We start from the raw sequence: 15,310 nt of genomic DNA on the forward strand, positions 1-15,310 counted from the left end.
TTGTCCCCAAACATAGCTCCGTGTGACAGAATCAAACGAGCGCTGATCAACGAGCGCTCTCACTGATCGGTGCTTGTTGCACCGGCAAAAATTGGCCGGTGTAATAGGGCCTTCAGGATAGGCCATCAAATGTTTTAGTACTAGAAAACCCCTTCAAGGCTTTGAATGGATTAATGCTTTAGTTGCCTTCCTAAAAAATTAGTCCTAATGGGATAAGAGGCAAGGCAGAATGGCATTTGATAAGTTCTCTTATAACAATAGGGAATTTGGATTGAGTCCCAATGGGGACAGTAAGTATGGTCAACCTCTGTACAGTGCTGCGGAATATGTTGCTATATTATTTATGTTATAAGTAACAGAAATACAAATAATAATGCTATTATATTGCTGCAGTGACCAGGATAAAAGCAGAGGCTTCACTTCCAGGCTGGGAACAGCGCTGTCTGCAAACAGTTAGACCCCCCACTGACAATGGTGGAAATATCCCTTTAAGTTTTGGTTGACGATTTTGAATGTAATACCCTGTAATACATAAGAGGTAATAAATTACTGTAACTTCCTAAACCAAAATGTTTTATGCACAAAAAGAAATCCCTTCGATTTCTAAGAAATTGTACATGAAATATGTAGGCTACAAACACGCCTTAGAGGTAGAAAAAAACAAAAAACAATCTAGCAATATTATACATGTAAAATAAAAGTACAAAAACATTTTTTGCTGACTATTTACTTACCCGGCCCCCAATACCCTAAAGGCACCTATTTTAAAAGTATCAGATTCTACAAGCCAAGAAACATTACAAAGGAACCTTCTTCACCAACACAGTTTGGCAGCTCTCCCCGCCTCCACATTTAAATGGCACATCTGCTAAATACCAGATGCCTGAAAGCCTGTCTTTATCTTGTGTCCCTTACAGAACTCCCACTCCTCTTGACCTCACTGCCGGGAACACAGCAGCCTCATCCAGACTGCCCGCATCAGAGGAAAAGGCCCAGTTGATTTTGCCATTACTTTCATTGCTCTCTAAACTCATAGAACACATGCACAGTTTGTTAGGACAATAATACACAAAAAGCAAATCTTTGAATTTCCATGTTAACCTAAGTTAATTCAAATATTCAAACCTTATTGCCAGAAATCTGAACAAAAAAACCTCTTCAAGGATCTCCTGTCCAATGAAAATGAAATTCAAAACTTTTTGGAAAAAAACAATGCTTTACCTTTGTTTTTATGCAGTTACATCCTAAGCAGTTCGCTATATTGATTTCCATTAGAACCCAACACACTTCTCCCCTCAATAATGTCCCTATCAAGTACACTTCTCTGGATCCAATAATATATTCAGCTTTTTTTTTTTTATTAAAAAAAACAAAAAAAAACTCACCATGATATGTGTGGGATAGTTTAATTAAGTTCACTGATTGAAAGACATTTCCCTAACTGTGGTTGACTATCAGGGAGAGCGTGAAAGAAGTAGGAGAAGATCAATGAGACAAAGTAGCCGCATGATAGCCAATATGGCTAACAAAAGAAGTTGTCAGATAGCTACTTCCTGTCCCAGAAACTAAAGACTTAAAGAGGCTCTGTCACCAGATTATAACTTGACTATCTCCTACATAATCTGATCGGCGCTGTACTATAGATAATAGCAGTGTTTTGTTTTTTTTGAAAAACAATCATTTTTGAGCAAGTTATGAGCTAGTTTAGATTTATGCGAATGAGTTTCTGAATGGACAACTGGGCGTTTTTTTTACTTTTTACAAACTGGGTGTTGTACAGAGGAGTGTATGAGGCTGACCCATCAGTGACCAATCAGTGTCCTACACTTCTCATTGTTCCAGCCCGGCATGATCCACAGCACAGTGTGATTGATATTCATAAAACGCTCGTTGCCGATAATTGCCCTGTGTAAACAGGGCAGAGATCAGCAGATGAACGAGAAAACGCTCCTTCACCTGCTGATCGTATCGTTTTTAAAAAAGTAAAATATTATCGTTGTCGCTGTGTAAACAGGGAGAAGCGCTGCCGGCATGATAATGTATGGGGACGAACGATCAGAGTAACGACCGCTCACCCACATCCATAGCGCCGTGTGGCAGGAGCAAACGAGCGCCCATGAACGTTGTCTCGTTGATCAGCGCTCGCTGCACCGGCCGATTATCAGCTGATGTAAAAAGGCCTTTACTCTAACTGACCGGTCAAATCATTTTCCCACACATACAGCAGTCGAACCATCACAGACACTTGGGAAAACTCCACACCGATAAAGGATTGTAACAGACATGAAAGCAAGTTTATGGTTGTCTGCGAAATCTCAATGAAAATGAACACTGATAGATTGACTAGAGAGTTATTAGAGAATGCCGAGTATGAGGGCTCTGATCTTAGGTGGCTTTCATAAAACAACTGATGTGAAAAACATCCAGTTTTCTATTGTAATCATATATCTTCATGTTAAGAAGTCAGTTGGCTTTATCTATCAAGTGATTCATTGTCTTATCTTGCAATGCTGTCCAGATGGAGATTTCATTATCTCCAGTTATTTGAGAACAGTCTCAAGATACTAGGAGTCGTCATGTAATTATTCTCCATCTAACGAAAGGGGCAGAAAAAAATACAGCTGATATATTAATTTTTTTTTTTTATTATAGTTATAGTCCAACAAGAAAACAATCTATAATCTACCAGATACTTTCTGTCCGATTATATCGGGTGTGCACCACCAAATATTTACAGTTAGTAAATAAGGGGTGGGGGACCAAAAAGACCAGGAAATGGGATGTAATACAAGAAAAATTTACTTTTTTTACCTATTAAAATAAATGTATCGCCTATAAATGTGAACAAAATGTGAGTTTGCCACCAGCAGGACTATAGATGTTATTTGAATGCACCACCTAAAAAGAGATTGGACTTAGTATATAAATAATAATATAAATAAATTCTTCATAAACCCTGCCACTGTTATTTTTATGGTATAATCAACTCTTAATGATTATGAAGAGCATCTAAGAACTCACTGTATTTCAAAGATACATTCAATTGTGCTCCCACAACATAACAATTTTAAAAGATTCACTGGTGTGATATATGAGTAAAATATAACATTTATTTATAACTCTCTAAAAACAGGGGTACAATCACCACTGTGAAAAAGCCCCACCGTGTGTATAAAAACGTATTAAATAATAAACTCTGAGTTCTAATTCAATTGTGAACCTACTATAGCTCAGTGTTCAACAAGAATATCAATACGGAATCAGCATTTGAAAAATGGGCATAACAATAGCCTTGACCCAAATTCACACTAGAGTCCGTGATAACCGCACCGGAAGCTCCTAGTGTTGAGGTATACAAACAATGCTAGTGTTCCCAATGCTAAAAAATTCCTATTCACAACCGACCCTACGCGTTTCAATACTCATCATCAGGGGTCTGTAGCTTGGTCACTCTGGCCGGGATGCCAGCGATATTTAGTTCAGCAGCAGGCATTCTGCTGTACTCCACGGAAGCATGCTCGCATAGATGTCAGCGGCATGCTTCATTCTGGGACTCTGAGTTATTTAAAGCATCTGACTCCTCCCCCTGTCCTCGGCACCGCCAATCGAAACAGCCAATCACACTCACCAATCGAATTCGTGACACCTGTCCATGTGACTCCCAGCCATCAGCTGACAGCCAGGAACCAACATCGACCGCATCAAAAGCCGAACGCGCAGGTGCAGTAGAGGCCACAATCGAGTCGCCCATGCTGCCGGGAACTCACCACTGTAAAGAAGGAGTATATCGATAACTGCTTAACTAAATATCGCTGGCATCCCGGCCAGAGTGACCAAGCTACAGACCCCTGATGATGAGTATTGAAACGCGTAGGGTCGGTTGTGAATAGGAATTTTTTAGCATTGGGAACACTAGCATTGTTTGTATACCTCAACACTAGGAGCTTCCGGTGCGGTTATCACGGACTCTAGTGTGAATTAGGGTCAAGGCTATTGTTATGCCCATTTTTCAAATGCTGATTCCGTATTGATATTCTTGTTGAACACTGAGCTATAGTAGGTTCACAATTGAATTAGAACTCAGAGTTTATTATTTAATACGTTTTTATACACACGGTGGGGCTTTTTCACAGTGGTGATTGTACCCCTGTTTTTAGAGAGTTATAAATAAATGTTATATTTTACTCATATCACACCAGTGAATCCTGAAGAGCATCTAACAAACATATATAGTGTAAGATTGTTTCGTTGTTTTTTTAAAACTTATTCAGATATGGCAACACTGTATATTTTGTCCGATTTATTCTTTCACTCTCTGTACAGTTTGTGAGCAGATTAATATTAACGTGAATGTAGAATCAGAAAATGCCAATTTTTTCAAATATTTTTCTATGACTATCCATATAAAAAAAAAATCTTGAAATTTTCAAGTATATTTACTAACCACTAAAGTAGTAACAGTGGCTGACACTTCCTGTTTCCTGCAGCTCCCTTGTCAGCTTTGCTGTATAGACTGGGGTAGAATCAGCTCATCATCATTAGACAGTGGCTGAGGTAATGACAGCACTATATAAAGTGACACATACACTTTAAAAGTCGTTTTAAAGGATTTAATGTCTTTTTTTTTTTTTTTGCAGAAATCCAATGAAAAATAATAAAAAACAATTAAAAATGTACCAATATAGTTCTACCCCTGAGCCTGTGTTTGGGACCATATAGGTTTTGTAAATCTAAGATACTTCTAATATCGACAATCATTTACTCATTGGGAGTTGCAATGTAAAAAAAAAAAAAAAAGGCACAAAAAATAATTACTTCCAGAAAATAATTCACATTACTCATTACCCTTAAATGTAACTGCACAGGAAGGAACAGGATATTGAACTAAATATAAATGAGCCAGCATCAAGCGCTACAAGAGAAATTTGCATTGTAATAGATTTCTAATTAAGTCAGGTTACTGCTGGAACAACTGACTGATTACTTTTCAATTACCCTCAGGGCAGAGTGAACTTTTGTTACGGTTGGAAGAACTACTCCAGGTAGACTCTTTCATCTTCTCGGCTGTTAAACTGATATGCTTTGATGGGTTCAGTGGGTGGAATCTTCTAATTTCGGCATCATAATACAGTATAATGTGTTGGATGACTTCCAATATTAGGAGTAAGAACCTCAAACAATAAAAAAAGAAAGAAAGATCACTGCTCTAAATATCCAGCAAATTAAGACCCAGTCCCAGTGCACAGAAAACTGCCAACTTGCAGTAAATCCATTGGGTCCAAAAGACTGAAGATTTTTCTACCTTGTTTATATAGCATTAAAAAACATGTTACATGTTCTAGCTGCCTGAAGCCACCACTAGGGGGAGCTCCCTACATATGGCGTTATACAGTTAATAATGAACTCAATTTGAGTTGTATGCAACGAGATTGACACAAAGCAGTTCTGAGCCCCCTCCCACCACAGGCCCCATAGCAGTCACAAGGTCTCCCAATATGGTAGGTATTTCACTGTATAAAATATAGCTCTCATCAATACGACAACAATAAAAATTTCCAAGCTAAAAATTTCAAGCATTACGTGAAGAGGGCTACATTATTTATTAAGAGCAGGGCCACTAACAAAAGGTGGTCCTTCCTCCTGTGGACCCATCCAACCGAAGAATTCCACTGCAGTGGACATGTATGGCCAGACACAGGTTTCACCAGCAATAACAATTGATCCCCGAGAATTTCTGAAGCCGGGCTGGCTTCAATTTATAAAGGAGGTTGTCTTGATAAGACAACCACTTTAAGAATTTGAAAGCGAGTCTTGGGTTGTTTCCCTGTTTAAACTTAATGGGGAAGCCATATGCTTTTAACCCCTTAACGACATGTCACGTATTGTATTGCCAAGTATTGTCTAACTTGCTTACGGTGAACGCCGTAAAAAAAATCTAAACATATAACATGCAAATTGCCGTTTTTTGGTCACCTTAGCGCTCCAAAAAAAATTAATAAAAAGTGATCAAAAAATGGCATGTACCCCAAAATGGTATCGGTAAAAACGAAAGCTCCTCCCCTTCGCAAAATGAAAGCCCTCACAACGCTAAATTGATGAAAAAAAAATAATAAGTTATAGCTCTCAGAATATGGCGACACAAAATAGAATTTTTTTTAGCAAATAGTTTTATTTTTCTAAAAGTGATAAAACAAAAACATCAATTTGGTACTGCCGTAATTGTATCAACATGTAGAATAAGGTGAATGTCTTTTTTACCGCCCGATAGGCGACGTAAAAAAAAAAAAAAACACCCAAAAAATGGCGTAATTGCTGTTTTTTGCCCATTTCACCACACAATTATATTTTTTTTCAAGCTTCCCAGTACATTATGCGGTACAATAAATGGTACCATGAAAAACTACAACTTGTCCCACAAAAAAACAAGCCCTCATACGGCCATGTCGACGAAAAAATAAGAAAAGTTATGGTTTTTGGAAGGTGGGGAGGAAAAACTAAAATGAAAAAAAATCTCAAATTGGCCTGGTCTTTAAGCGGTTAAATAAACCCAGATTGTAGATATCCAAGAAAGTTTACAGACAAATCGGTTGCCTATCTTATTGCAAGCAAATACAGCGGGGAGAGTATTAAGGCTATAGTATATACTGTTAATTTATGAATCCGAATTATAATGTTGTCTCTTCATGGATAAAAATCTCCCAGTGCACACATTAAACATAAAATTTGAAACGACTTTTAAAAAAGTTTTCTTTACTAATTTTTCTAAAATTATATTTAATAAAGGTTAAGACAAAAACTAAATTAAAACTTTTGCTGGACTGCTCTTATCAGAGAGCATTGTGGGAGTGTGGGTGAAATAGTCAGAGCGAAGGTGTTAGGTCACATGATTGTTAGGTTGATGTAAACAATGATTCTTTGAGATATATTTATAAAGTAATAAGCGCTGTATGTTTTATATTTACTTTCCCATATATAACTAAAACAGATCTAAAAGAGAATACGTGTTAAACTATGAAAAGCAACGTAAAATGCACAAAAAGAAAATCTACACTTACTCCTTTGGAGGATCCAGATCTTCAGGCCGAGCCTCGAAGAACCTTAAGACCTCTTCACATCGTGATATATGTGCCGGTAACTTAACTAGAGCCTGCAACGTAAACATAACATAATGATGTAGATAAACTGTATAACTGTAAAAGTGTGGTAACATAAATATGGTAAATGTACAATACTATGATCAGTAATATATTCTTACCCTGCAATACTCATCAATGGGCTTTAGCCTTTTTACAGCTACATCACGTATATGGCTCCTCCGGAATAATATTTTACCTAGAAGATAGATAAAAAATATATATATTTATATATATATATATATATATATATATATATATATATATGTATATATATATATATATATATAGATATAGCTGCAATGTCAAAAATAAAACCAGCAGAACTTGGCAACACGTACAGTATTTGAGTGGCTTTTTTTTTTTCTACAATAGGAATACTATTCCCTATAAAAAGTATGATAGAATACTTACATTACCCCACTTTCGGGTGATATTGTTTAAATAAAGCAAACATAGATCATCTGTGGGGTACATGCATTCTGTTAGGTTTTGTACTTGTTACTTATGTTAGATATCTAGCTAGAAAGTCAGATTTTTTCTTTTTAATTGGGTTCCTTCAGGTTTGTGGAGTTTTGCGGTTGTTTGAGCCTATAAAAAAAAATATAAGCAAAGTGCGCACATTTGTGAAAGTTTAGTAGTTTAAACATTAAACAAGGATGGGGAGGGGGGCCTGTAGAAAATGTTTAATATCACATTAGTAAGTGATATCATTTGCAAAAAGCAGTTTACGTAGATATAAAATGAATTGGGGTTCTATTTCCCTGAAACTCCTTCCACTTTTTTGGGCTGGTAGTTACTGATTTATTGATTGTTTAATATAAATATATAATGCACTTTGAATTATCTTATTAGGCCCTGTTCACACAGAGTATTTTGACAAGCTTTTTGGAGCGGAAACGAGTCAAAAACCGTCCGAAAAAAAAACGGGGGCGGTTTTCTCCAGGGAGCGGTAATACCACGTTACGGGAGAAAGAAGGGACATGCTCTATCTTTGCGCGTTTACGCCTCGGACCTCTCATTGACATCAATGGGAGGCAGAGAAAGCGTATTTCACAGAGTTTTTTGTCCGTAGCACTCAATGGGCGCGAGCGAAAAACGCGTAGAAAATCGTTGTGTGCAGGAAGGACAAAATCTGCCTCAAAATCGAAAACGGAATTTTGAGGCAGAATTTTCCTCCTGCAAAAAACTCAGTGTGAACGAGGCCTTAAGAGTCTGTGCCAATTGTGGGAGTGCGATGCGTTTTTGGAATTAAAGTTCTAAAGGTAGTTTTGAATTTTAAAATACATGGTAGTTTTGACAAGTTTTACAGTTTTATTCAGCAATATTAAAGAACAAACGGTTTTGTTAACTTTTGACATCATGTGACATTATGTGTATTATTCAAGACCGAGGCATTGAAAAATAAGACAGATTAAGCAAATTAAAGGGTTATCGTGTCGGACGAGCGAGGACCTGGGGCAGGAAGTGAGTGACGTCACAGCGTGATCTCTCGAGAACACGCTGTGTGTCTGCACTGCCAGAAGCTGGGCGTTCTGAAGAGAAGTGGATGATACTTCTCGTCAGAATGCCCAGCTAGTAAAAGAAGTAAAAACGCCCCGATGTACGCACATAATACACGACCAGTTGGACTTTTACTTTAAACACGCCCAGTTGGACTTTAGCAAGCCTCATTTGCATAAATACAAAAATGGTCATAACTTGGCCAAAAATGCTCGTTTTTAAAAAATAAAAACGTTACTCTTATCTACATTGCAGTGCCGATCTGCTGCAATAGCAGATAGGGGTTGCAAAATCTGGTGACAGAGCCTCTTTAAGTTTGTACAGTATTCCTATAGATCATTAGAGCCACACCACCATTCACCTGTAAATGGAACAAATCGATGATTGACATGCCCCTGTGTGCACACAGAAGTCATAAGAACCGAAAAAAGAACCTTAAAAAAAATAATCTAAATTTGATACCATGTGATGGTGCCAAATCATGCGTACCACTGAGAAACCAACAAATTCAAGCACGTAAGAAATTCGATTTATAATTTCTACCCACTGAGTAGTAAATAGACGTTACAAAGACTCCATTTAAGAAGATCTCATGCTGCTTGCGCTGGAAAGTGCCAGGGTTTTTGTAAAACTAGTATTGACCTTGCTGACATGAACTAAGGTGCACAACGGTGTCCAACAATATCCATCTATCTCAACACTGGGACCATTGTGCATTTACATGAAAATCATCTGTCCAACTGGCAAACACTGTGGTGTCTTGAAAATAAAGCTCCCTATGAAGCTGCCCAGGGTTCTGTATTTCCCACATATATTAAGCAAAATAAAATTATTAATATTTCTCAATATAAATGAGTCTTTAGCCAAGTTATTTTCATGCAAGTAATATTTCATTAGCACACTATAGATCTTCACATTATTATGCCAAGGATCTATCCCCACAATGCACTACACTAGTCACTATCAATGCTGTATTCTCTAAACAAAGAACACATGTTGTGTATTTATATAGAAAGGGAATGGTTACAGTCTGAAGGATAAGACTTTGGTACATCTGCGTTGGAGGGCCTTTTACACCGGCCGACACTCGGCCAGTGAAGCGAGCGCCGATCAACAAGACATCGTTGATCGGCGATCGTTTGCTCCTGTCACACGGAGCTATGGATGGGGACGAGCGGTCGTTACTCCGATCGCTCGTCCCCATGCATTATTATCATGTCGGCAGCGTGTCTCCCTGTTTACACAGATAGATGTGCTGCCGACAACGATAATATTTTACTTTTCAAAACTATACGATGAGCAAATGATCGAGCATTTGCTCGTTCATCTGCTAATCGCTGCCACAGGGCAATTATCAGCAACGAGTGTTATATGGACGCTTATCTGCAAGATAATCGCCTAGTTTAAAACCCCCTTTGGGAGCCGGTCGCAGATATCGTCAACAATGGCAAACAAAATAGCACAGCAAGCAGAGATGCCTTTTCTCCAAATAGGTGCAGGTACTGGCACCGATCAGACATTTTTGGCACATCCTGTGGATATGCCATAAATGTCCGATAGGAATACCCCCTATAAAGGGCTATCCCCACCTCAGACATTTATGGCATATCCACTGGATATGCCATAAATGTCCAATAGATGTAGGCTCCAGCTCTGGGACCCGCACCGGTTTCTAGAACTGGGCTCTGGCGTTATGAGGTCGCCAGATTTTTTACAGAAACAGCCAAGCATGTTTTGTTATGTGATTTTCAAAACTCCCCAAAAATGTAATGGGAGTATCCAAAACAGCATAGCACAGTGAGCTACACTGTTTCCGGAACATGGGAGGTTCAGAAACAGCGTAGCACTGCAAGTTACGTGGTTTCCGTAACTCGAGAGCTACAGGCACAGTGTAGCTCATTGTGCTACGCCGTTTATATAACTCCCATTCACTTCTATGGGAGTTCCAGAAAAAGCAAAGCAAAATATGCACGATTGTTTCTGGAAAACCTGGCCCCCTCGTAAGTCAGTGGCCAGAGCCCAACTACAGCAGCTAAAGGTAGGATAGGGGTCCCGTTCTAGAGATGGGTGCGGGTCCCAGAAGTGGGACCTTCTTCTATCAAACATTTATGGCATATCCTGTGGATATGCCATAAATGTCTGGAATGAGAATACCACTTTAAAAAGGCTATGGGAAAAAAAATATTTTAACACGTTAGTAAAAACGAAAAAAAAGCTGCAATCTTTATTCCTTTAATCATGTTTAAACCCCTGGATATGCAGTTTTGCAACCTGCTCCTAGTTTCAGACTTTCCTCATGTGTGCATGTCCCACCCAGTAAAACATGCTAGATGGACGTTCTGTGAGTCCAGGATGCTGCTGCATTCACTAGCTCTCATTTACTAGCACAGCTTAATTCCTGTACTGCTTTCCCCTAGTAATACAGTCCCTGTATAATGTCCTCTCTACTGTGCCTAACCGTGACACTAGCCGTGCGTGATCTCTCCCCTTGCAGATTCTGCCATGTGTGCTCTCCTCCTTATCTACTCTGTGATACAGGACAGGCTGTGTGAATCCACCCTTGCACACGCTTCTGTGGGTTCTCTCCTTCCTATCTACAGCCTGTGTGATTTTTCTCCCCCTCCTTTTGCAGATTCTTCTGTGGGTTCTCTCCATTCTACGTAATACAACTTGCTCTGCTGTGTACAACATCCTCCACTTATCTCCCTGCTGGTATCTCTAATACTGAGAGAAGGCAAGGGGAGAGAAAAGAGAGTAGACGTGGTCAGCCCTGAGCAGACAGCAGCCAGGTGCAGTGTGCTGTCGGATCTACGTCAGAAGTTGCAGCACAGCCAGCCATCTACAGGAGCTGCAGAGATTCTACAGTAGTAAAATGGTAGTAAATTTTTAAAGGCGGCTACATAGAACATTTCATAATAATGAATTTAGAAAGCACATTAAAAATAATAAATAAATTCTGTGAACAAGTGTTCATAGCCTTTAAGTCCCAAAATAGGCTGTGCCATTAAGGGGTTAAGTGAATAAGGTCCTGGTTGTATTACTACCAAAACAAAATTAATAAATAATTAGTGCATATTGGTATAGAAGGAAACCTAGGCTGGTAGAGGTCTGAGAGTCTGAATAAAAATAAATAAGGGGATATCCTTAAAAGCAACAAAAAAGTTTAGCCAAAAACAGCACTAAGGAAAGATCTGGAATAATAAAAGCATTACAGGGATTCACAATGAAGAAACACTTCCACCTCTCACATAATTGTCTTCAAAACAAAGATAAGAAAAACAGCTGGGAAGTGTGAAGGAGGAACCAGTGTTTTCAAAGGCGCTGACTCCAATTTTTAACAGAGGGAAAATTAGGCAGGTTGGAGACCTCCAGAATATTGTATTCACATTAGAATCAGGGGCATACAAAGAGTTGACGTTTACCCCATAGCAAAAACGTAAAATGATTCTCCTCTTTGGGTGCTGGTTAACACCCCCTGGGACATAAGGATGAGGTCATTGCCGCCCCCCTCATTTCGTTTACATGTTCATTGGGTTAATGCCCCAAATTCATGGCTGCGAACATCATAGGGGCTTGTGAAGAGGAGATTTTTGCACAGGTTCTCACCACCTATCAGAAAGGGTATGCAGTCAACCTGGACGGAGCCCACTCTATCCTGGGGCCCCATAGCAACCCCATGGCCTGCCTCTATAGTAGATACTTCCATGAATGGAATTAGCTCTAAATTACACCAGCAACCTTTAGTAGCACGATTGGGGTACTAAAATTCCCAATAATAGATTCTGAATTTTGGAACATATTTATGCCTGTGTCACTTGCTACAATTGCAAAAGAGAATGAATCATTAATAATTCTGTCTTATGGACCAAGGAATGTATCAGCAATTGTGTAAAATTAGTAATGTTGCATGTTTAATGTTGCATGCATTTCTCCAAAAAGTAAAAAACCTAGAGAATTATGGAATTATTAAACTGAATGAGCAATTAAAGCATCAGGTGGCTAAAGCCCAATGGCACAGGAATTAGAGAACTGACGGAGCAGCTGAATAAATAGTGTGTCAGTACTAGAGTCTTCACTAGAACATGGGAGAATTTGGCTAGTATACCTTGCATCATCCAACACAGACACATTTAGCTTGGTTACGTAGAAATGTAATGTCCCACAAGACATTACTTGTGAGACAATGTGTCGTAAATGTATTTTATGACATTTTTCCACTATTCGGTACTGTCACTTTAAAATAACAAATGTGAAGTTACAATGCAGTGTGTTACAGCCTATGCAGGAGTGGCTTAGACTAAGAAGATTCCAGAAGGTGGGAGGAGCTTAGGACATACAAGGGGGTCCAGTGGCAGTTGGAGTCGGTTGGAGATGGAGAGTGGTACCTGGGTCCATCCATCTTGGATCCAGAGACAAGTTGCTTAGAACATCAGGCCATAGTAAAGCTTGCAGGAAATAAGAAACTGCCTTAAAGGGAATGTGTCGCTAGAAATTATAATTTTTTTTTTTTTCAGGTAAACTATTAGTATTTAAGTGATTACACATTGTCTTAATTTTTTCACAAGTCAGGAAATATTATAAATTAGATTCTAATTTATAACATTTCCTTGTGCTGGCCACTAGAGGGAGCAGTGGTAAAGCAACCTCGTTGATGTATGCTGCAAATTTGGGGTGGACATACTCTCCTCTAGTGTCCTCACACAATCCCCCCTCCCTTCTTCTGGCTAGTGCCAGGAGAAGGAGGGGTTTGAATGTCTTCAAACCTCCTACACTGTGTGCTGCCATTTTCTGAGCGACTGCACAGTGTAGGAGGATTAGATACAGGGCTCAGCCGACAGTATAACATGAACATACACGAACACAATACACACATCATACACGAACATAATATACACGAACATAATACACACGAACATAAATTACCTGCTCCTGCCGCCGTCTCCGCTGCTCTATGCTCCTTTTCCCTGCGCCTTCGCTTCGTTGAACAAATAGCCGGACCACATGAAAATGGCGCCGGATTTCGCTCTATGAATCAGCTTCATACGCCTTTACTACCCTTCCTGACAGGCTGAGAGCCATTACACAGAAGCAGAAAGCTGCATTTACGGACAGATATCTTATCGTTCCACTGAATTGACAAGGGTAAGAAGCCACAAGGAAAGCAGACAGAGAGGCCCCCTCCCCCGCTCCTGCATCTGGCGTTTCATCGTATTATAGGGATTGAGTTATTGGTAAGAGATGTGCTTCCATACCATATGGAAGACTGTAACCGCCATTTTATGTGGAAAACTTAAGTGAAATTGAGCCACAAGCAAACCTCTTATACTGCCTCCTGTCTTATATTTGCACCCATAACATCAAGGACACACCCAAAACACCATCATCAGGACAGGAGCAGACACAAGGAGTGTCCCGGGGGAAATAAAGAGACTGCCATCCTCATTAACCAGTGCAAACCCCCTCATCACTAGCTGTGAGCAGGCCCTGAGAGAAAGGGAAGGCCTGTTGGCCATCGTGAACTACACAGAGCCGAGCCGGCTGCCAATTTGTGCGCCTACGCCTTACCCTTTTCCAATAGCTGCTCGGGTCACCCGCTCGCACGCTACAGAAATTTTGTACAAAACCCATGACTGTTTTTCAATGGTTTTACTACTAGGAGCAGGAGATTCCAAAATTGTAAATGGATCACAAATATATTTTTATAAAGGGATCATTTAAGTATATAATAGCTTAAATCATAAATTACCTTAGAAAATTCAGAATTTCTATGCAATTTACTATAAAACATTTACTTTTATTCCAAGCTTTACAGAATTTTCCTAATAAATAACCCATTAAGACAATCATAAAATAAAGCAGAAGTAGTAAATATGGCTGCCATTGGTCTTACTCCAGTTTAATGTCTACTTCACAACAGCTAATTTATTGTGACATATTGGAACTTGATCAAAAACTAAAAAACTACTGAAATCTTAAGACAGATCAGTCATCGAGGTCCCACATCCTAGCGATGAGTAGGGGGCCCAGCAATCATTTATCTACCCATTAGATAGGTAATACAGGTTTGTATCTAGAATAACCCTTTAAGAAGAAGAAAAAAATAAAATAAAAAGAGTCACGTGAACTGTAAATACAACTATAAGGTTAAATGGTAACTAAACTTTCAGAAAACTTCTGACATGACATAGTGACAAGTCAGAAGTTTTGATCGGCGGGGTTCTGAGCACTGAGACCCCGACCGATCGCTAAAACAAAGTGTTAGAAGCGCTCGGGTGATCGCTAAGCCGCTTGCTTTCTGATAAGGTAACGGTGTAAGGACTCAATAGAAAGTCTATGAGCCTGTACACCAACTGCTCGCCTTTCCGAAAAAAGAAACGAAGCGCTCACTAGGACATGTCAGAAGTTTTCTGAAAGTTTAGTTACCCTTTAAAAATTAACATATGAAATGGGGGCCAAACTAGAAGAGGATTTCATAATTATCTAGGTAACTTATAACTGCACAAAATTCTCATCAGTGAGAGATGCTGTGCCGCCGTCTGTTATGGCAAATCAAGGAGTTCTGAATGAGAGACCACCATCACTTAACCAAGCATTGCCCTATAGGCGATTTAAAAATGTTTTTTTCTAAACCAGACATCCCCATTGCAGTAACCAATGCCCAGATTTTAGGAGAA

General features: G+C 39.2%; 1 protein-coding gene across 4 annotated transcripts in view; it reads right to left on the minus strand.

Annotated features, from left to right (window-relative positions):
• Nucleotides 1-15,310, minus strand: part of SH3PXD2A (SH3 and PX domains 2A) — a 248,911-nt gene that overhangs the window by 106,135 nt on the left and 127,466 nt on the right. For all 4 annotated transcript variants that reach the window (XM_075841094.1, XM_075841096.1, XM_075841093.1 and 1 more), the window contains exons 4-5: nt 7,256-7,332; nt 7,056-7,147 (exon numbers count right to left, since the gene is read on the minus strand). In XM_075841094.1, the coding sequence (XP_075697209.1) occupies nt 7,056-7,147; nt 7,256-7,332 (169 nt within the window). The remainder of the gene's footprint in view (nt 1-7,055; nt 7,148-7,255; nt 7,333-15,310) is intronic.

This window comes from Rhinoderma darwinii, chromosome 11, assembly GCF_050947455.1.
Source record: "Rhinoderma darwinii isolate aRhiDar2 chromosome 11, aRhiDar2.hap1, whole genome shotgun sequence".
Taxonomy (NCBI): domain Eukaryota; kingdom Metazoa; phylum Chordata; class Amphibia; order Anura; family Rhinodermatidae; genus Rhinoderma; species Rhinoderma darwinii.